The 22,766-nt window shown below is 36.8% G+C and overlaps 2 protein-coding genes across 2 annotated transcripts; both read left to right on the top strand.

Moving 5' to 3' along the window:
* Positions 1 to 1,930: 1,930 nt before the first annotated feature.
* Positions 1,931 to 2,707, top strand: LOC135150522 (glutathione S-transferase T3-like). Its single transcript, XM_064086863.1, has 2 exons — positions 1,931 to 2,225; positions 2,268 to 2,707. Exons 1-2 carry the CDS (start codon positions 1,931 to 1,933, stop codon positions 2,705 to 2,707), a joined length of 735 nt encoding a protein of 244 aa, XP_063942933.1.
* An 82-nt stretch (positions 2,708 to 2,789) lies between these two features.
* LOC108207465 (uncharacterized) lies at positions 2,790 to 6,647 on the top strand. Its single transcript, XM_017377909.1, has 3 exons — positions 2,790 to 3,400; positions 4,206 to 4,367; positions 5,765 to 6,647. The coding sequence occupies exons 1-3, from the start codon at positions 2,790 to 2,792 to the stop codon at positions 6,645 to 6,647; spliced, it is 1,656 nt and encodes a 551-aa protein (XP_017233398.1).
* Positions 6,648 to 22,766: the final 16,119 nt, after the last annotated feature.

Genomic DNA, 22,766 nt, shown 5'->3' on the forward strand with positions numbered 1-22,766 from the left:
TTTTGAGAGCACTACTGAAGGGCGATTTGCGGTGGACTACGCTTCTTTCAGGTGAGTGGGCGAGTTCCATTTCCTTTTCCGATCAGTTTTTGTCTATACTATTTGATCAACAAGTAAATTTTCCCTTTTAGATGATTGTAGATTTTGTTAACTAAAGTGATGTTAATTTTTGTTTTGCGGGACATCACAACTAGATTTTAGCTTAATTTAGTCTAATTCCAGGACCGGTAGGAAGGAGTTGATAAAGCGAAACTGTAGATGCCTAGGCCATCTCTTGAACGATTTAATAAATATAAATCCAATACTTCAATTTTTTTATGTAATGTAATAAGTATATTGATTAAGTTTCTAAACCTGCCAGATAGTGTGGTAATGTTAATTTTCTGATCAGTTTTACTTGATTGTTTCCTTTAATTTACTGTTAAAATCTGATACAGCACATATCAATATTTTTTTGTTTTTATGATATCTAGCTTAATATGAAACTAAATCTTGACTTGATGAGATCAAGTAAGGAAGTAGCGGTGTATGATCATAGACTTGTAAATATCAAGGCAATCATAATATGGATTCTCACATATTTACTGAATGTTCTGGAAGAATGTAATATGGTACAAGAACAAATTAGTGTGACATGCTTATAAATAGAATGTGCTGTGTAGGATTAAAATCAATTTGGTTAACTCCTCTTCTTCTTCTCTGTGTCTCCCTCGGTTACATTGCTGGTATGTAAACCCGAATTTATTTCATAGTAGTGTGAAATAGAACATAATCCTTAATACACTAGTCATACTTCACATGTCATTGTATCGCTTGTCTATTAAGAATTATAATGTCTGTGAATGCAGTTGCTTTTACGAATGAAACATGTCAAGCTTTCAAGTGTGCAATTTAAATAATTATTTGGGCTTACTAATAGCTGCCCAAGTCAAGCTAATATTCTTCCAAGTAGGATAACAGATTATATGCTTCCTGACCTGTTATTTCGTAAAGAAGTCTGTTAGTCTAAAGACTTCACAATGTTGATTTAAGTTATATTAGTCACTGCGATACTCTGTAGACAGTCACAAACATAACCAGCATTTGGAGCATGTCCACCTTTTTATTGTGAATATATATATTATATATATATATATTTAAAGAAGCTATAAAAAACCATTTAGTTGTAAAGCGATTTTGGTAGGTAACATAACTTAGACATTCATCAGTATATGCCCTACTTAATTTGTTTACTATACAAACCTGAAAGAGGTCTAAGAGCAACTCCAACGCAAGCCCGAGTGCTGCGTTGGAGAGCGTGCGGCGGATCCGTTTCATTTTTACAGCGCTGGAGGAAATTGTATAAGTTGGTCAAGCCCGAGTAGTTGGGCTGGCCAAGTCTCTGCTTTTTTTACTTTTATGTTCCCCACTCAATTGCTTTAGTAATATAAAACTCACCTGATTGCCATTTCTTTCTAAAGTGCACTTCACTTTTATGGTGCATGAAATGAAATGAAAAAGGCTGCAGCCTGTTCTGAACAAAATAATGTTACTGAATATTAACGTTTAGATAGCCGTTGCAATATTTAAAATTTTAACGTTCCAAAATTTTACACTATAAATAGCTTGTAAATTTATAAAATTCAAATTCACATTCACTTCTTTCTTCTCTTCAAATAAGCTTATATTTTTCACTATCAAAAATGAACCCAAACAATTATTCTCCTTCAAACTCACAAAATTCAAACCCCAAAATTCTCAATTTCCGAATACTCAATATCCATATTCATTCCCAAATCCTTATTTTCCGTACAACCAAAATCCAAGTATCGATAATTCTCAATTTTCAAGTCCACAAAATCCAAATTTTAATTCTCAATTTCCATTTCCAAATCCGTATTTTCCGTATCCTCCTAATTCTCAATTTCCTTTTGTTCAAAATTTTCAAAATATGCATCCACAAACCGGAGTTCAACAAAATCCTATTAGCAATGAAAATTCTCCACACTCACAAGCTTCTGCTTTCGATGCTACTAACACTATCGATCTTAATGATGATGTTATCGAAGTTGAAAATATGCGAGATTCTATAACTCAGTGGAAATGGAGTGAAGATAAACTTCTAATTAGCGCATGGTTGAATGTATCTACTGATCCTATAATCGGTGCAGATCAAAAAGGTGAAGCATTTTGGGATCGAATTCGTCAGTATTGTGAAGAAAGTAATCCCGGGCTTATCAAAAGAGGTGCTATTGCTATTAAAAAAAGATGGCAATGAATAAATGAAGGAGCTCAAAAATATGGATCTTGCTATGAACAAGCCGAGCGAAGGGTGGGAAGTGGTTCGAACTTGGACAACATAATCGAACCAGCTCATGATCTCCACAAAGCTAAATACAAAAAGAAGTCAAATTTTGAATTACATTGGAACGAGCTTCGGAGACAACCTAAGTGGAGAGCTCCAACTCCAAGTGGTGGAAGTGGAAAACGAACTAAATTGAGTGATTCTGGAGCTTATTCAACATCGGGAAATGATGAGACCAATGAAAATATCGTGGAATCTCCTGTTCGTCCTAAAGGTACAAAAGCAGCTAAGAAAGGAAAAGGAAAGGCAAAAACAAGAAAAGATATGCAAGATGAATATGAAGAGTTGAAGGCCGATAATATTAGGAAATTAAATCTAATAGACAAATTTAATCATGTCCGACAAAAGGATATTGATATTTGAGAGTGAGTACTTGCGAAAGCCAAATTTAAATGATGTACAACGTCTACTAAAAATTGGTGAAGATCGCGGATTTCCTGGTATGATGGGCAGTATTGATTGCATGCACTGGCAGTGGAAAAATTGTCCTAAAGCATGGAAAGGGATGTTCATGAGTGGTCATAAAGGAGTTCCGACAATTTTGCTTGAAGCAGTTGCCTCATCGGACCTATGGATATGGCATGCATTTTTTGGAGTTGCTGGTTCTAACAATGATATAAATGTGTTAGATCGGTCACCAATATTCGATGAAGTGCTAGAAGGTCGTGCTCCTGAAGTGAACTACAATGTTAACGGCAACGACTATAATATGGGATATTATTTAACAGATGGAATATATCCTGAATGTGCAACCTTCGTCAAAACAATTCCACGTCCCCAAGGCGATAAGAGGAGATTATTCTCTAAATATCAAGAAGGTCAGCGAAAAGATGTGGAACGAGCATTTGGTGTGTTACAGTCACGGTTTGCAATTATACGTGGTCCAGCCCGATTTTGGGACAAGAAAGATCTCGCCAAAATAATGAGAGCTTGTATCATATTGCATAATATGATTGTCGAGGACGAGCGGGATACATATGCTACTCCATTCGGTTCGTTACCAACTTATGATGATGCAACAAATGGTTTATCCCAACCAAATCTAGAGGAAGAGCCGTTTGCCCCTTATGAAAGATATATCCAAAATAATGTTCGAATTCGGGACAGACAGAAACATCGACAACTCCAAGTTTATTTGATTGAGCATATCTCGCAATTTCATAATAACCGTTAATTTATTTCTTATGTAATGTTTTTAATTTTATGTGTTTTCTAATTCTTGTAATGCGTGATTTTTATTCTTGTAATGTGTGTCTTTATTATCTAAATTTTGTTTTTCTTATTTTTAAAATAATTATTTATCATTTTAGTCAAATTATTATGATAAAGAAAAATAATTGGATCATTAATAGTTATTTAAAATGATGTAAAACTAGATAAAAAAAATAAATAGGTGGGGCCTATTGAAAAACGGAGCTGGGCTTTTGCGTTGGAGTAAATGAGACAACTCTCCTATAGAATCTGATTGTACTTATGTGGCATACAAATGGGTCCCAAAAGAGTTGGACTTGGGCTCTTGCACTGAAGTTGCTCTAAGTACTATGAAGTACCATTTTTTTGACATTTTTGATTTTTGTGTGATCCTTCAATCAGAATTATTGGATATCGTATGCTTAAAATTTATGTTTATGATGCTAATGAAAAAGAAAATGAAGACTGGATAAAAAACTGGTTTCATGCTGTCAAAAGATGTGGACAGTAAAATCTTTACTTTGGATATCCCTTTTTTCTTTTTTTTACATGTCCATTTTAGTTGAATTCCTTCTACAAACTTGTAAAGAGTACTAGTAAATGTCTGAAAGAAGCACAAGGAAAACCAAGATATTTCCAGTCTGACCATTATGTATTCTGTAATTATTAGGAAGAACAAGAGCTTGAGAGAATCGGCCCATTTTTTCAACGAAGGCAGAATGGAAGGGGTTGAATGGCCTTCCTTGGCTGGAATGGAAAAGGCATTTTGTAATAATGTTCTGAGGCGGATTGTTGATTTTTTTGCGGGGCGGTTGATGATTGACTATTCCGGGTAACTATGTTTTGAATTGCTCTATGTAAATATTATAAATTTTTTCTTGAAGTTTTGGAGTTCCTGGTTTGGGGCATCAAATCCTTACGTAGTAAAATCAAAAGTGTGGCTAAATCTCAAGTCCCAAGAAGTGCATGTATACAGCAAATTAAAGAATAAGCACCCCTTGGAAGGGAGGAGAATTAAGTCCTGGCTATATCTCTAGTGAATAAAGTCAATTGGTTCTGCTAAAATAGATGGAGTTATTGCAATAATTTCCAGATACATCCCACTTTTGAATATAAATATGACTAACCTTCAAAGACCCTGCACTTTCAAGTAATTTTTCATACATTTTTTAATCATTTTATACTTTCAAGTAACTATGTTCTGAATTTGCTGTATTTAAATATTAAAAATTGTGTCTTGAAGTTTTGGAGTTCCTGGTATGGGGCATCTAATCCTTACATAGTAACATACTCCCTCCGTCCCAAAAAGATTGAGCTGGTTTGACTTTCACTGAGATTAAGAAAAAGGTAATAAAAAAGAGTAAATTTAGTTGAAAAGTGAGTAAAGTGGTGAGCCTGTCAAAATTTAATAATAGATTTGAGATAGTGGAGGAAGGTATATATTGCGTGTAATAGTGTTTATTTAATAAAAGTAGAGTAAAAGTAGGGTGTGATATAAGCAAGTTTTTAAATTATGCATGTGGGGAATTCCAATTTCCTAGGAAGTTCCAGACTTCCAGTTTCCATATAGCGGTCAACCAAATAATCTTTCAATTTGCTAGAAAGTTTAAATTCCTGGAGATTTACATGTTAACCAAACTACCTCTTCTAAATCTAGTTATGGTTCATTAGGAAGATTACATTCTTACTAGGGAACGTTGAAGTTCTCATTTCGGAAAGATGTCGAGTATGCACACTCTTAATCCAGTTCTGATTAAAAAATTTAGATTTTAGTGGCCTTAACATAAACTATGCACTGATTTGCATTTTAATATATGAACCGTCAGTGAATTAGCTTCCAGTAAGCTTTATTATCTTCTAATGTCTAGCTGCAGAACTTTTTACTGTACTGGCAAAAGGAACAATCCTACTCTAGTTTCTCCTCTATGTGTTAAATCAAGTTCTTTTAAATCTTGCACAGGATGAATCTGTCTTTAAGAAACATCTGTAAAAATAATGCATTCCGTTCTCAACAAACTACTAAATCTTTCTAGATAAAATTCATTTGAATGGGCATGCTCAATCTAGCTTTGTGGTGAGTTCTTCGTTTCTCTATTTGTTAGCAGGAATGCTCCGCGAACAGTAAAACAAGGAAGAAAACGGAAAAGGACTTGCAGGAGATCGGGTGACTCAGTTTGGGGAGCTTGGGGAATTCTTCCTACTGAACTTCTGGTGTCAATTTTGGTTCAGGAATGAAGATGGAGCTATAGTGACTGATCAGGAGGGAATGAGTAGCATTGTCGAGAATTATTTTGTGAACTTATTCGGTAATGAGGATACTGAGCGTGAACTGCCAGTCGAAGGCGGCGTGAATGTGATTTCTGAAGCCCAGAACAACAAATTGACAGAAGATTTCAGCTATGAAGAATTCACAGCTGCGATAAAGCAAATGCATCCGGATAAGAGCTCTGGTCCAGACGGATTAAATCCAGCTCTTTTCCAGCATTTCTGGAAGCTCCTAAGGAGGGAAGTTTATGAGAGTTGCAAGTATTGGATGAGGGATATGGCATTTCCCCAAGGGCTAAATGACACAAACATTGTTCTGATCCCTAAGAAAGAAAACGCAGATACTATGAAGGACCTTCGCCCTATTGCTTTATACAATGTCATGTACAAGATTATTGCTAAAGTTTTGGCCAATAGAATCCGAAGCATACTTCCGGACATTATTTCAGAAAATCAGTCAGCCTTTGTTCCTGGACGAAGCATCACGGATAATGTTCTAGTGGCGTTTGAGGTAGTACACCATATGAGAAGACTGCGGAAGGGTAGAACGGGTGAAGTGGCACTGAAACTTGATGTTAGCAAAGCATATGATCGCGTTGACTGGAATTTTCTTAAAGGAAGGATGGAGCAGATGGGTTTTGATCAAAAGTGGATAGATTGGATCATGTTATGTGTAACAACAGTTAGCTATTCTTTTTGTTTTAATGGAGCTCAGGTAGGGCTTGTAATTCCGAAGAGAGGCCTGCATCAAGGCGACCCTCTTTCACCGTACCTTTTCTTGTTTTGTGTTGAGGGGTTATCTCGTTTGATTAGTACAGCTGCAGAGAATGGTACAATTCATGGGTGAAGATAGCAGAGGGAGCTCCGGAGGTCACACACCTTTTATTCGCAGACGATAGCTTTCTTCCCTTTAAAGCCGCAGTGGAGGAAGGCAAGTCAAGTTCGGTCGATTCTTCAAAAGTATGAATTCTACTCTGGCCAGTCCATAAATCTTCAAAAATCTGGTATCTTGTTCAGCTCAAATGTTGGTGCGGAGTTGCAAATGGATATTAAAAATCTGCTAGGAGTGCACAAAGACATAAGCGGGGATCGGTATCTGGGGTTACCCTCCCTCATTGGCAGATAAAAAAATCCTGTTTTAATTTTCTTAAGGATAGAATGTGGAAACGAATTCAAGGTTGGAGTGAGAAGTGTCTATCTCTAGGAGGGAAAGTAGTTCTGTTGAGGAATGTTGCTCAAACCATTCCATCCTATGCTATGTCATGCTTCTTGTTTCCGAGAACGCTGAGTCAAGATTTGGAGAAAATGATGAATAGTTTCTGGTGGGTGCGAGTGGTAACAATAAGAAAGATATTAAATGGCTCTCTTGGGAAAATATGAGTATGGGAAAGAATGAGGGTGGTCTGGGTTATAGCGACCTGTATGGTTTCAATATTGCTCTGCTAGCAAAACATTGCTGGACTTTTCTTAATAAACCACATACGTACTCTCATAGCTCGAGTCTACAAGGCGAGGTATTTTCCCAATAATTCTTTTTTCGAAGCAACTTGAGGAGGAGGTGCAAGTTATATATGGTCAGGGCTGTGGCAAGCCAAAGAGGCGGTGTGGATGGGGTACAGATGGATTGTGGGTGACGGGAGGAAAATAAGAATTTTTGAGGATGCATGGCTTAGAGATAAGAAGGATTTTAGAGTGGAAACTCTAAATTGTGGCAGTATTGCAGGTGGAAAAGTGTGCGATTTATACATTCCTGGTGAACGTAGGTGGGATATTCAACGGGTGTCTAACTTATTCTTGAGTTGTGATGCTAAGGCAATCTTAGCAACACCCATTCCCAATAATCAGGTCTGTGATCGTGTTACATGGACGCCTGCAGTCGACGGGAAGTACAGTGTAAGATCAGGTTACAAGTTCTGGCGGCATTTGCATTTTAGTACATGTCTTCGAGTTCCTCAGTCGAAAGGTTGGAAACATTTATGGCAGCTGAAGGTCCCTCAAAAAGTTAAGATTTTTCTGTGACGGCTATGTAGGAAACAATTCCTGTTCGTTAGCGGTTAAGAAGTAAAGGAGTCCAAATTCCGATTACTTGCCCAATGTGCAACAAAGACGTGGAGCATCTCTTGCATGTGTTTATGGATTGTGAGTTTGCAAATGAGTGTTGGAGACTTATGGGAGCTGAATTTGATTTCTGGACAGTGGAGTCAGCACCAGAATGGGTTCTTGGTAGACTAGAATCAGAGACGTCTGAAGTTCAGATTTAATTAGCTAAGGTGCTATGGGGTATTTGGAACGCCAGAAATTTCAAAGTCTGGGAACACAAAGTGGTAACACCTAGTATTGCAATGCAATGGAGTGATAGTCAGATTTCGCAATGGCAAGAAGTGAGGAAGAAACAAATGAGACACGGACCTAATGAACCTCAGCAACATCAACCAGTTGGGAGTAGGTGGGTTGCTCCTGCAGTAAACAGAGTCAAAGTAAATAATGATGCTTCTGTTGTTTCTGGAGCTCATTCCTTCTCCTTAGGTCTGATCATTCGGGATCATCAAGGTGAGTTTATTCAGGCGAAGAATCTTCGTTATCCAGGGGAGATCACTGTGTTTGAAGCTGAAGTAAGGGGCATTCTCGAAGCTGTGATATGGCTTGAGGACTTGCAGCTCTCAGGTGTTGATATAGAGACGGATTCGCTGCTTGCTGTAAAAGCTCTGAAGATGGGGACTGAGTATAACTTGGAAGTTGGAGATGTGCTTGCTCAGTGTCGTTCTATTCTAGACGCTAGACCTGATTTTGCTATCTACTTTGTTAAACGGCAGGCCAACATGGCAGCCCATTTGCTAGCTAGGGCGCCATGTATGGTGAATTGCTTCAATGTTTTTATGTCTCCTCCAGATTTCTTGTTGGAGACTTTGATGTTTGATCTGGTTTTGAGCTAATAAAAGTCAGTTTGCTTTCAAAAAAAATAACTTTTATACCCTGTAAATATAAAAAAATGATCCAAACACATAATTAAAAGTTAATTTTCATTTATAAATAACTTTTTTCGTATAATCAATAAACACGTCTTTTACGGTCTCACTATTCCCATATTACGCAACTCTGCAGTTTCCACAATCTTAAAAGATGATCTGAATACATGCGAGTCCACCCACCATTTATATTTTACAAATATTTCTTCTACTTTTTTCTCTTTCTCTGCAATCTTCTAAGCTCTTGTTTATCTTGTATATCTTGTTTTAAGTGGGCAAGGAGCATTGCTTGTCCACTTCTATAACCAAATGTAAATTTACAGCTTCTAAGAATCATCCCGATATCCCAACACCATAGAGGTTGGTCGCGAGTGCTACATGTCTGGAGAAATAACAGAAAATAATTTGTATAGCTAGTAATATATGACATAGAATCTAAGTACTTCAACCAAATCTCATTTCCAATCTAGAATGCAAGTCGCTGGTATGGTTGTAAATGCTAGATCACACAGTTGGTGATTCTTATTCCGCGTAGATCTGGTATAAGAAAAAAATCTATGGATTCCAAGGGAAGCAAAAAATGGTGTGAAGTAAACAATAGATGCTAAAAATAGAGCTGTGTAGTGAGATGTATGATCACAAGCAACACATTACCTGGACAAAATGCATGTAAGCCATATCCCTAGTTCTCCATAACAACCGCAAATCCCTTACATTCTCATCGTTCAGACGAGTTCAAAAAATTACTTGGCCTGCAGTATTCCATAATCACCACTATGTGGTATACAAATTCATCATTTCAACAACAGTAAATTTAATAAAATACATAGAGAGCAACTAAGCACCGAGATAGAGAAATTGCCTCTCAAGAGTTGATCAGCAAAAAGCTTCATCATCCTCTAGTGCCTAAAAGTTGTACTTATTTTTCAATCAACAATTGCGTACTGTTTTGGGAGAGGAGAGAAATCCCATCACTTAGCACTTTCAGCGCATTAAGGGAGCGGAAAGATGATAAAATAAAGCTTCCTTGATCTCCATTAGTGTGATTCAGGTTTGTTTGGTTGTTCAAGTTCTTGGCTTCTGCCAGGAAGTTCATGTGTACGCCAAAGCCAAAATATCATTTTATAAACTTTTTTTCTACAAAAATATTATTTTGAAATAGTTGATCAAAAATAGATATTCTCAAAATATATATCACATATCACATATAAATTAAATTTTTAGTTTTTGAAAAGACTGATTCGCATTTTTAAAATGAGTAACCGAAATATTCATTCTCTAAATAAGTTTCTTAAAATTTTATTTTTTTATTATAAAAAATATCTTATCATATAACATCAGATAATGGCCCAAACATATATAACACCGTTTCAACACACAACACCATCACCTACATTACCAATTATCTTTTAAAAAAAATTATAGATATCAGATAAGATAAATCGGTCACTCATTCTCAAAATGATAATAAAATAATATTTTTAATCATTAGTTTTAAAAATGATATGTAAAAAATATGATATATTTGTATTTTTCTCGATAGTTCCTATTTTGATACGCATTCTTAAAATGAGTATCGCTTATAAATTAATTTTTTAATTTTTAAAAAGATTGATTCGCATTCTCAGAATTAGTAACCGCGATACTCATTCTTAAAATAATAACCTTTTTCAATTTTATTTTTTATTATAAAAACTATTTTATCATATACAACGCCGCACAATTACCCACAATCCCACACATATATACCATCGTTTATTCAAAACACAAAAAATTATAAATATCAGATATTAATAAATTGGTTGATCATTCTCAAAAAAAAATAGAATAATTTTGTTGATCATTAATTCAAAAAATGATATATAAAAATATGATAATTATTTTTGTGTTTTTTCCTCTGGTTACTCGCTTAGTTTTAACTTTTAAGGTTGAAAATGACACTACTTTTAAGCAGAGGCAACAGGCTGCATCCGTACAGAGCCCCTTCCCTTGTTCAGTATTACCTCTCTTCTTAAATTTGTTAACATGAGAGACCATTTGTGTGGAATCTTTAATCAATGGATTGGGTTGTTTTTGTGCTGGAAATTTCAGATGGGAAAAGGGCGTTTTTGGTATAAACCCATTCAATCTTTTATGTTTCCTGCTCATCTTTTTAGTCAAGTTTGTTATTCATATACATTGTCTCTGGAATCTAATTTAGATGGTATAAGCTGAGGTGTATGATATGATTGCCAAAAAAGGGTTTGATCAAAGTCTGGTTTGGTGTTTGATAACAGGCTTATGTACCGTGGTTGTTCAGGGTAAATTATTGGGTTGTATCTTCCAGACCAATCAATGGACGGAATACATTCACTTGTAAAGTGGCAAGCAAATGTTATGCAAGGAGGCGATAATCTTGAACGGAGAATGGGGCATGGTCTAGAAGGAAACAGGTGTGAGCGTTTCATGTAATTAGTTTATTGTTGTGGTTTTATTTGTTACATCCAGTGTGCTGTTTCACGGTACGTACTAAATGTACACAAATCATTTTTTTTTTTTGTCATTTTGGGAGTGTTCTAGTGTAATGGTTAATTTCTGGTGTTCAACTAATTTGATAAAGATAACAAATAGGTCATCAATACGGAAGATCAATATGGAAAGACAAGTTTTCAAGGAACAATGATGCGAAAATCTAAGACTTTGGGAGCAAACTTAAATACAGCATGGATGGAAGTATTTGCTTTGTACCATGCAGTAGTTTTGATCACATAGTGCTAGCAGACCCAATGTTGAACATTTGGCGATCCCTGCGGCACATTGAGGCACTTTCAATTTGTAAATGTTACCGGTTCTAAATGAATTTTTGAACATAATGAATGTGGCTTTGGAAAGATAAGCATTCTTGGGTGCTATTTAATTCATTCAAGAGAAAGCCCAGACTTCTTATAATTTCACTTTATCATTTCCTCCCTACTGGTACAGGGATTAGACTAAATCACTCTACATCTAGTTGTGATTTCCAACAAAACAAAAAATAATATAACTCTAGTAAACAAAATCTACAATCCTCGAAAGGGAAGATTTACTTGTTGATCCAATAGTACGGGCAAACAAATGAACAGAAATGACAATGAAACTCACCAACTCACCTGAAATTACCCTACTCTGTGGCAAATATCGCCCTTTTGTAGTGCTCGCAAAATTTTTTAAAATAAAAAAGAGACTTGAGTTGACATAGGATAAGATATATGCTGATGTGGACAGTCGGATAAGATGATGGGTTGGTGAGATTTGCACCATATGACGACACATGTTAGTATAGATGTACTCCTGCTACGGATCATTGGAGGTGGGCCGGATCGTGATCACTACCCTCATGGCCTATTACTTGACTAATGACCGTTGATCGGATAACGGTGACTACGGATCATTGGAGGTGGGCCAAATCGTGATCACTACCCTCATGGCCTATTACTTGACTAAAGACCGTTGACCGGATAACGGTGAGGGACTAATATATATCTTCAAAAATACTATGATCCATATATTATTTTATTCGCGGATTCACTTTTATATTTATCGAAAGAGTTCATGTATATGAGCAAGTTGTGACAGACACAAAATTGGTAACTCTGCAATTTAATATTGTCGTTTCCACGGGGTCATTGGGGTCGAATCTAATAATTCTTTGTCCATCTTTTACAAGACTAATGATGCCTGGATATTATAGTTAGTGTGTCACACTAAATCCAACTGTCACTACTTGCTCGCATACATGAACTATTCAATTAAAATATAAGTAAATCCGCGATTAAGTTAATATATGAATCATAATAATTCCGAAAATACATATCAGTTCCTCACGGTTATCCGGTCATTGGTCATGTAATAAGCCTTGGGGTAGTGATCTCAATCCGGCCCACCTCAAATGATCAGTGGTGGGTTACATTTATACTAACACGTGTCGTCATATGGTACAACCTCACCAACCCATTACCATATCCAGACCGTCCATCTCATCACATATCAATCCTATGTCAACCCAGGTCCATTTTTAATTTAAGAAATTTTGAGAGCACTGCTTGAGGGTGATTTGCGGCGAACTAGGGTAAATTTCCGGTGAGTTGGCGAGTACCATTGCCGTTTCTGTTTAATTTTTCCCCGTACTATTTGATCATCGAGTAAATCTTCTCTTTAGAGGATTGTAGATTTGTTTTACTAAAGTGATGATAATTTTTGTTTTGTTGGACATCACAACTAGATGTTAGCTTAATTTAGTCCAATCCTTCGACCGGTAGGAAGGAATTGATAAAGCAAAACTGTAAGAAGACTTGGCCTTCTCTTGAATGATTTAATAAATAAAAATCCAATACTTCAATTTTATTCATGTAATAAGTATTTTGATTAAGTTTCTAACCTGCCAGATAGTGTGGTATATTAATTTTCTGATCGGTTTTACTTGATTGTTTACTTTAATTTACCATTAAATGTGATAAAATCTAATACATATCAATATTATCTTGTTTTTATGATATCTTGACTTGATGAGATCAATTAAGGAAAGAGCGGTGTATGATATGACACTTGTAAAAATTAAGGCAATCATTATATGGTTCTCACATATTTACTGAATGTTCTGAAAGAACGTAATTTGGTACAGGAACAAATTAGCGTGACTTGCTGTGTAGGATAATAATGAGCATGTTCCGAGTCATCATGAGCATGTTCCGAGAAATTCTCCCTGAAAGAAGTCCTATTTGTTTGTTCCTGCCGAGTTAAACTCATGGCAGAAGTTTGCGGTTAAATTAAATTTTTTCAGACCTTAACATTTTGGGAGTGCTTGCAGTGTTGTCCTCATTCAATATTTTGGATCTCTGCTTCTCAAATTTGCCCGCTGTTTGTATTATGATTACGCATTTTTCTAGGAATCGCTTCTAAGGGAGTAGCACCATTACGCCTTTCCATAATTTTGAAAAAGAAAACATCCCAATATCCTAACACCATAGGAGTTGGCCGCGAGTGCTACATGTCTTGAGAAATAACAGAAAATAAGTTGTATCGCTTGTAAAATATGACATAGTCTAATTAGTACTTCAACCAAATCTCACTTCAACTCTAGAATGCAAGTCTCTGGTATGGTTTAAAACGCTAGATCACAACTGGTGATTCTTATTCTGCATAGATCTAGGTCCAATAAAAATCTAGGGATTCTAAGGGAAGCAAAAAATGGTGTGAAGTAAACAATAGATGCAAAAAATAGAGCTATATAGATGCTAACAATAGGGATATGGTGTAAGCCATATCCCTAGTTCTCCTTTAACAACAACAAATTCCTAGTTCATAAAATTACTTAGCCTGTATCACGTAATCTCCAATATGTCGTATACAAATTCATCATTTCAACAACCATAAATTAAAGGGGGGTTTTCATATATACCCAAATCTAAAAGAATTTTCGCAAATATACTGTCATTTTTTTAAACAAATTGCAAAAATACTATCCTTAAAAAAAATTGCAAAAATACGGTGGTTGCATCTGCAACCATATCTGCAACTGTTACCAACCTTATATGCAACCACAAATGCAACTTTAAAAAAATCTTTTGAAAATTATATTTAATTGCATAATAAATTGCAAGTGGTTGCAAATGGCAAAAATGAATACCCCTGTGGGGCCAGTCTAATGTCACAAAAGTAACCATGAAATCATCTAAAAGCAACCAATTAAAAGTAGGTACAAAGAGTTGCCACATACACATAACATAACCTTCAATGCGTTATCTTTTCAATATCCATCCCCCAATCCCCATCTCCCTCCTAACTACATCGCTCCAACTTGACATCTCCGTCTCAACCCATTCGACTATCACCATAAAGAACACGACATACACACACATCTTCAACGTCCTCTGTTTGTAAACCTCGGCCACCTCCGTTGTCCAACACAACTGATGTAATATCATCCGATTGTGTTCTTGAAACTATGAACACTATTTGCATCGCGATCGAGAGAATTGGTGGCATTATGGCGATGAGAAAGAAAGTGCGAGGAGAGAGGTTAGAGAGGGTAGTGAGACGAGAGTGAGAGAGTGAGAGACGAGGGAGAGATTTGCACATGAAAAGATGAAAATGGTGGAATCTGTAAACAAACTCCGTACTTGTACAAATGTTTTAACTAAAGTTATAAAGAAATCGTATTTCTGCACAATTTGAGGCATGTGGTAGTTTTGCAATAAAGATGGTAAGAAGGGCAATTTTAGCCAAATGCCCTAAATTTAATAAAATACATGGAGAGCAACTAAGCACCGAGACAAAGAAATTGCCTCTCAAGTGTTGATCAGCAAAAAGCTTCATCATCCTTAGAGCATCTCCAAGGGTAATAACAAAAACTGTTAGCTAAAATATAATAAAATAATGATTATGTAAATTTTTACCTAAGGGCACTACGCCATAAGTGCTCATATGCAACGCGTATTCCTAGTGTTGCATGGAAAGTATTGCAATAGACCCTTGGTTTTCTATCTTCTGCAACAGAACTCAAACGGCGTTGCATTATAGGAGTTGGTAGTGTTGCATTATAGCAGTAGACATTGCTAGACCAATTTTTGCTGACGTGGCAGTGGGTCCCACGTGCTGACGTGGCAGTGGGGCCCACTGCTGGACCCATTTTTTGCTGACGTGGCAGTGGGTCCCACGTGCTGACGTGGCAGTGGGCCCACTGCTGGACCCACTTTGGTGACGTGGCAGTGGGTCCCACGTGCTGACGTGGCCGTGGTCCCCGCTGCTGGACCCACTTTGGTGACGTGGCAGTGGGTCCCACGTGCTGACGTGGCAGTTGTCCCCGCTGCTGGACCCACTTTGGTGACGTGGCAGTGGGTCCCACGTGCTGACGTGGCAGTGGTCCCCACTGCTGGACCCACTTTGGTGACGTGGCAGTGGGTCCCACGTGCTGACGTGGCCGTGGGCCCCACTGCTGGACCCAGTTTGGTGACGTGGCAGTGGGTCCCACGTGCTGACGTGGCAGTGGGCCCCTGTTCTGGACCCATTCATGTGACGTGGCAGTGGGCCCTAGAGGCTGACGTGGCAGTGGGGCCCACCTCCGGACCCATTTTGTTGACATGGCAGTGGGTCCAGACCCATTTTGATATAAAAATCTCTGAAAATTTTTGAAGGCCAAGGGAATTGAACCCCTGACCTCTCATGTATCAAAACAAGTCACACACCACTCCACCAACCTTTCATTTATGTTGTGTGTTGCATAACTAAAATATAATAGCTATATGTGGTCAAAGTGGGTAGTCCAATTAACCGACGTTGTCCCGAACACGAATTCTATTTTTTTTAAATTTGTTTTCGACGATCCAACCGTACGGATGTTAATATCTATCAAATTTAATAATATGAAATTTTTTTCAAAAATTTTCATATTTAGAAGGTGTGAGTTTATAATAGTAAAAGCGGTCCAAGAAGGTAGTCCAATTAACTAGTGTTGTCTCGAAAGTGAATTCTTTTCTTTTTAAATTCATTTTCGACGATCCAACCGTACGGATTTTAATATCTATCAAATTTAGCAATAAGAAATTTTTTTTAAAAATTTCCATATTTAGAAGGTGTGAGTTTATAATAGTCAAAGCGGTCCAAGAAGGTAGTCAATTAAGCAATGTTGTCCCGAATACAAATTCTATTTTTTTAAAATTCAATCTTGACGATCCAACCGTACGGATGTTAATATCTATCAAATTTAGCAATAAGAAATTTCTTTCAAAAATTTCCATATCTAGAAGGTGTGAGTTTATAATAGTCAAAGCGGTCCAAGAAGGTAGTCAATTAAGCAGTGTTGTCCCGAATACAAATTCTATTTTTTTTTAAAATTCAATCTTGACGATCCAACCGTACGGATGTTAATATCTATCAAATTTAGCAATAAGAAATTTTTTTCAAAAATTTCCATATTTAGAAGGTGTGAGTTTATAATAGTCAAAGCGGTCCAAGAAGGTAGTCAATTAAGCAGTGTTGTCCCGAATACAAATTCTATTTTTTTTAAAATTCAATCTTGACGATCCAACCGTACGGATGTTAATAGCTATCAAATTTAGTAATAAGAAACGTTTTTCAAAAATTTCCATATTTAGAAAGTGTGAGTTTATAATAGTCAAAGCGGTCCAAGAAGGTAGTCCAATTAATCAGTGTTGTCCTGAATACGAATTATAAGATGTGAATTATTGTATTAATTTTTAATTTAATTTAAAGTAAGTATTTCTCACCTATATCATTTAATTTAAATTAAAAATCTAAAATAAAATATATAAATAATAAATATATAAAATAAAATAAAACATATATTAATCCACGTCAGCTGTTGAAATGTTAAGCGGGTAAAACTCCCCCCAAATAATTTCAGACAAACAAACACTCATATTTCAAACAAACACTCAGAAACTCCATTTCCCGACCTCGGCACTCTCACCTCCATTTCCCGACCTCGCCGCGCCACAGTCCCGACCACGCCGCTCTCACAGTCCCGACCTCGCCTCTCTCAACTTCCTCACCTCACAATCTCGACCTTCATTCTCACCTCACTGCAGTCTCGACCTCAATATCAAATTAGGGTTTCGGTGTTAACGATTTGGGGATTTTGCTCAGTTCTCAGTTCTTCATCCCAGTTCTCCCTCACGGTGCTCAATTTGGGGATTCTGGTGTTCTCAGCTCTCGATTTGTGGATTTGGGCATCTGCAATTAGGGTTTCGGTGTTCTCGATTTAGGGATTTCAACTTCTCGGTTGTGGTTTTAGTTGTGGGTTCAAGTTCTCCATTCTTCAGTTAGCTCTGGTAATTCCTCTTTTTTATTTAAGATATAGATTTTGCATATAGGGCTTCTTGTGATTAAGATTTTGATTTTTTTAGTTGCTATCTGCTTGTAATTTGTATTTTTAATTGATATTAGCTAGGTTGGGTGTTGCATGCTTGTAATTCATGCTGAGTTGTTTTGTTTTTTTAGTCTAAGAGAGAGAGAGTGACAAAGAGAGAGAGTAGGGAGGGAGAGAGTGGGGGAGAGAGAGAGAGAGAGAGAGAAGGGAGGGAGAGAGAGAGAGACAGGGAGGGAGGGGGAGAGAGACAGAGACAGAGAGACAGAGAGAGAAGGAGGGAGAGAGTGACAGAGAGGGGGGACAGAGAGAGAGAGAGAGAGTAGGGAGGGAGAGAGTGGGAGAGAGAGAGAGAGAGAGAGAGAGAAGGGAGGGAGAGAGAGACAAAATGATATTTTCAATCACTTTGTATATTTTCAAATTTAGAGATAAAATGATAATAATGATACAATTGCATGATTACAGAGAAAAAGAGTTGCCAAGGCAAATAAGACAGGGGTGGGACGTAGGACTCGTGCACAAGCAAAAGCACAAGAGCCTGCTGACATTGAAAGAGAATCGACACATGTCGCCACTCCCGTCAGGAACAAAGGGAAGAAAGCTGCAGTTGAGAAGGAGGTGACAAGTTCTTATCGTGCACCTACTGTAAAACCAACTTGTTCCAAATTGTTGAACAAGGCAGTCAATGGAGTACCTCCCGGTTCCATAAATGCTTATCTAGCACTGCGGGAACAACAAAAATTGAGTCCTGCACCTCAATTACAAGAGGATGATGTTCCTGAACTTAATGTGGACCAAGCTACAGATGAGGAGGAAGCTGTTAAAGGTACTGTGTACATGCATTTTTACTCTATTTAATTAGCCTGGGAATCTGGATTTATTGATCTACCTCGTGTTTTCATTTTTAATGCATTCTTTGTTTTTTGTTTCCTATTTCACTATGAGCCGTAGTGAATTAATATATATTAAATATAAATATGTTCCTCTGACAGTAATTAAGAAATTGACTTTATGCTCCATTTTTACTCTATTTAATTAGCCTGGCAATCTGGATTTATTGATCTACCTCGTGTTTCCATTTTTAATGCATTCTTTGTTTTTTGTTTCCTATTTCACTATGAGCCGTAGTGAATTAATTTTTTTTTATTTGTTCTGTGCATGGAATATGATATGCTAGCTCCTAGAAAACCCAGGGGACCTACAAAAATGATTAAAGTTCATGCAAGGACGGCTGAAAATAAAGTTGTCATTACGTTGAATGAAGATCATCAACCCGTTTCGGATAATCAGAAAATTATCACAGAGCTCAGTAATTTTGTGGGAACACTAGCAAGGGATAACGTGTCACTTACGTACGTAAATTGGCATGTAGTTCCTGACAGCCTGAAGAAGCAATTGTGGGAACAAACTCTGGTACATTTTATTAGTTGATTGTCATGTAGTTCATACTTATGAATTATATTGTAATTGGTATGTAGTCCGCACAATTGCATTAGTTCATACTTAATTTTGCATTATATCGTAACAGTATAAATAACTGATTTTATGTTCGATATTTACATTTTTAGGCTAAGTATGTCATTCCTGAACAAGGTAGAAAATGGGTGTACAACACACTCAATGCTGCTTGGAGGCTTCACAAAAGTCGTTTTAAGACCAAGTACTATACCAGCCTTGAAACTGACGCGGAGAGGTTGGAAAAAAGGCCTCAAGAAATTTCACTAGAGGACTTTAAACTGCTCCTGGCATACTGGGGAGATGATGAAGTTAAGGTATTATATCTACTATGTTGGATGCTAATTTAATTACATTTAATTAGCATGCTATTTAAAAAATTATGAAATCTGCATAATCTATGTTCTGCCTGATTTACAAGGATAACTACAAGATTAATGTAAATTTTATTATTTTTCTCTTTTATTTTCTAGAAACTGGCAAGGAACAATACTGCCCGTCGTAGTAATTTAACTGAGACACACACTATGGGTCCAAAAACACTAGCACAAGTTCGGGAGGAGATGGTATATATCCTTATCTTATAATATACTGTGAAAGTGAATTTTGGATAACAGTACATGTCCATTAATTGATCATTTTCAGATGCAATTGATGCCCATTAACTTCTACTGAATTCAAATTGAGCTAAATTGTTTTCCTTTTCTTCAATAATTGCAGAAAAAGAAAAGCCCCGACCTTGCCTCGCCAACAGATGCGGAAGTGTTTCTGGAAACCCGTAAGCGAAAACCCGGGCAAGAGTACAAGTCAAATACTGAAAAAGTGGAAAAAAGATTGGTAAGGACATTTCAAGTAGTATTAAATCTATCTTCATAATTCATTTTATAATCTGGTGTATCATTTTCTTGTAGACCGCGATCAAGAAACTAGTTACTTCTGGACAAGAAGTTGAAGCAAATTTAATGGTTAGCGGCGACAAGGAACATTCACGTGATTGGCTAGTAGGAAGAGCCTGTACAAAGGAAACTGGTCAATGCTCTGGTTCGGCAGCAATTCCTACGGAACAATATGTGCAGGAGTTGACCACAAAGATCAAGCATGACTTAGAAATTGAACTGGAAGCCAAAGTTAACCGCAAAGTGCAGGAAAATTTAACTTGGGTACTGAAAAAACTAGGGGATGCAAATCCTGATCTAAAATTAAATATCGGAGACTTTTGTGCTACGGTGTCCAGTGATCAAGATGACAACGGCACTCCTGTGACTCAAGGAGGGGCCACATCATAGTCCTGTTATTCTGCTATTATCTAGAACTATTAAGAGTTGGTTATTTTGAACTTAATCTATGTAGTATGGCAGATTTGTTACTGTCTTAAGCCATTGAAAGATTCAGTACTTAGCTATTTTGTTGGTTGTTGGGATTGGTAGTTAGTTGGATTTTGTGACTGTTGGTTTGGTAGAAGATTATGACAGGGTTGCTTTGTTGGTTGATGGCTTGTTTAATTAGGAAGGGATTTATGAATGTCCAAAACTGCTATTGCAAAATTTTTATAAAAAGTGTTGCATTTTACTTTTTCCAGTGTTGCAATTTTGAATTTATTTAGTGTTTCATATATCATTTATCAGTGTTGCCAGTGTTGCATATTACAATATTTAGTGTTGCAAAAGCTATGTGGGACCCACTAAAAATTCGGATCATGTGGGGCCCAACTATGACATGGCAAGTGACTCATCAATGACATGGCAAGTGACTCATCAATGACGTGGCAGATGGACCCAGCTTACGTGCCAGGTGACGTGTCAGGAGGGACCCAGCTGACGTGGCAGATGAAGTGGGACCCACCTTTGTTGCGTGTCCATCTTTAGGGGCAACACCAATAAGTGTTGCCTTTATGAAATTGGGGTGTTGCATTATAGGTATAATGCAATGGATAGTCGTGTTGCATTAGATAGCCATAAGCGTTGCCTTATAGGTCAAAGGCAAGGCTCGCATATGCAACGCTCAGGAAGTGTTGCATATCTCGATTTCGTGCCTAAGGCAACACCATTTGGGGTATAAGGCAACACTCCTGAGCGTTGCATATGAGCACTTATGGCGTAGTGGGGGAAGGGTAGACACTCCAATGGTATTATGTATAATATGATATCTAAAATTATACCTAAGAGGTTTGTTGGTTCAGCAAATATAGCCAATCAAAATATGGTTATCTATAATTTTTGCTAAGGGGAATATGGTTAGAGTCCAAAACTTTTACATATTCTCTAAAAATTGACACCTAGATGCCACCTAAGTGTCATGTAGACAATTTAGCTGAGGGTTTTGTTCCCTTACTCTTAGTGCCTAAAAGTTGTACTCCCTTTGTTCCAACCATTTCTTTACACTTTTTTTTTGGAGTGTCTCATCCAATTCTTTATATTTTAAAACTTACCAAAAATAGTCAATGGGTCCCACCACTTCTCCACTTCTCTTTCTTTTTCACACTACTTTTACTCCACTATCTCATTTGTATACATTAACAATCAATGGGTCCCACCACTTTACCCACTAGTCTTTCTCTTTTCCACTACTTTATATATATTTCTTAGGAAAATGCTAGATGCACAAAATTGGGTACAAAAACATTCACATAATGAGTATGTGTTAACTATTGATTGGAATGGGCCCCCTATATATGCATAATAGCACCAATTAAAACTTTCCACCTCAGTTGTCATCTCATTTTGTGCAAAATTCTGTATCCAATTTTGTGCATGTAGCACTACTCTATTTCTTAACCTCCGCGGCCAACTCATTCGATAAGAAATAGGAGGGACGGAGGGAGTATTATTTTTCAATGAACAATTGCGTACTGTTTTGGGAGAGAAGAAATACCATCACTTAGCTAGAGTTAAAAATGGGCGGGTTCGGAGTGGGGACTTTATTTCCCAGCCCCACCTCATATATATTTTTCTTGTCCCGTCCCCTCCCCCGGGGATATATTTTTAATCTCCATCTCAGCCCCACTAGAGATTTAATATAATTTCGCCCCGCCCCGCCCCGCCCCTGCTATATGTAATACTACATTTTAAAAATTTACATAAAAATTTAGTATCTTTTTCTTCGGAATTTAATAAAAATATACGATACATGCATGTATATTAGAAGCAAAAAAACTAAAAAAAATTCATAAATAGAATAGAAATCAAAGAGACATGTTATATATATCTGTAGTACAAGTTGATGTACTGTCTACTAGTTGTAAAGTTATAGTTTTGTGTATTATAAAATAATAATATTAAATATAACAAATAAATTATATTAAATATAATAAATATATAATATATTAAATATAATAAATATATTATATTAAATATTTTTATTTATTTATATTAGATATATGCGAGGCGGAGCGAAGAATCCGCGCAGGAATTCAACATATATCATACTTACCCCAGATTTCGGCGGGGTAAAAAAATATTCCCCATCACTACCCCATTCCCCATATTAGCGGTGCAGATCTGCCCCATTCGGGACGAGTTGAGGCGGATTTCCCATTTTTCCCACCCCATTTTTAACCCTACACTGAGCACTTTCAACTCATTAAGGGAGCGGAACAATGATAAGATAAAGCTTATTTGATCTCCATTAGTGTGATTCAAGTTTATTTGGTATAGTGATTCATGTTCTTGACTTCTCCCAGGAAGTTCATGTGTACGCCAAAACC

This window comes from Daucus carota, chromosome 2 (assembly GCF_001625215.2).
Source record: "Daucus carota subsp. sativus chromosome 2, DH1 v3.0, whole genome shotgun sequence".
Classification (NCBI taxonomy): Eukaryota; Viridiplantae; Streptophyta; class Magnoliopsida; order Apiales; family Apiaceae; genus Daucus; species Daucus carota.

Bases quoted from the DNA above. Each gene is read 5' to 3' on its own strand.
- LOC135150522 (XM_064086863.1), top strand. From the start codon at position 1,931: ATGCATCCACAAACCGGAGTTCAACAAAATCCTATTAGCAATGAAAAT. The intron at 2,226-2,267 runs GTGCTATTGCTA...GAATAAATGAAG, and splicing joins TCCCGGGCTTATCAAAAGAG to GAGCTCAAAAATATGGATCT.
- LOC108207465 (XM_017377909.1), top strand. From the start codon at position 2,790: ATGGGCAGTATTGATTGCATGCACTGGCAGTGGAAAAATTGTCCTAAA. The intron at 3,401-4,205 runs GTTTGCCCCTTA...TGTAATTATTAG, and splicing joins CCAAATCTAGAGGAAGAGCC to GAAGAACAAGAGCTTGAGAG. The intron at 4,368-5,764 runs GTAACTATGTTT...ATTTTGGTTCAG, and splicing joins TTGATGATTGACTATTCCGG to GAATGAAGATGGAGCTATAG.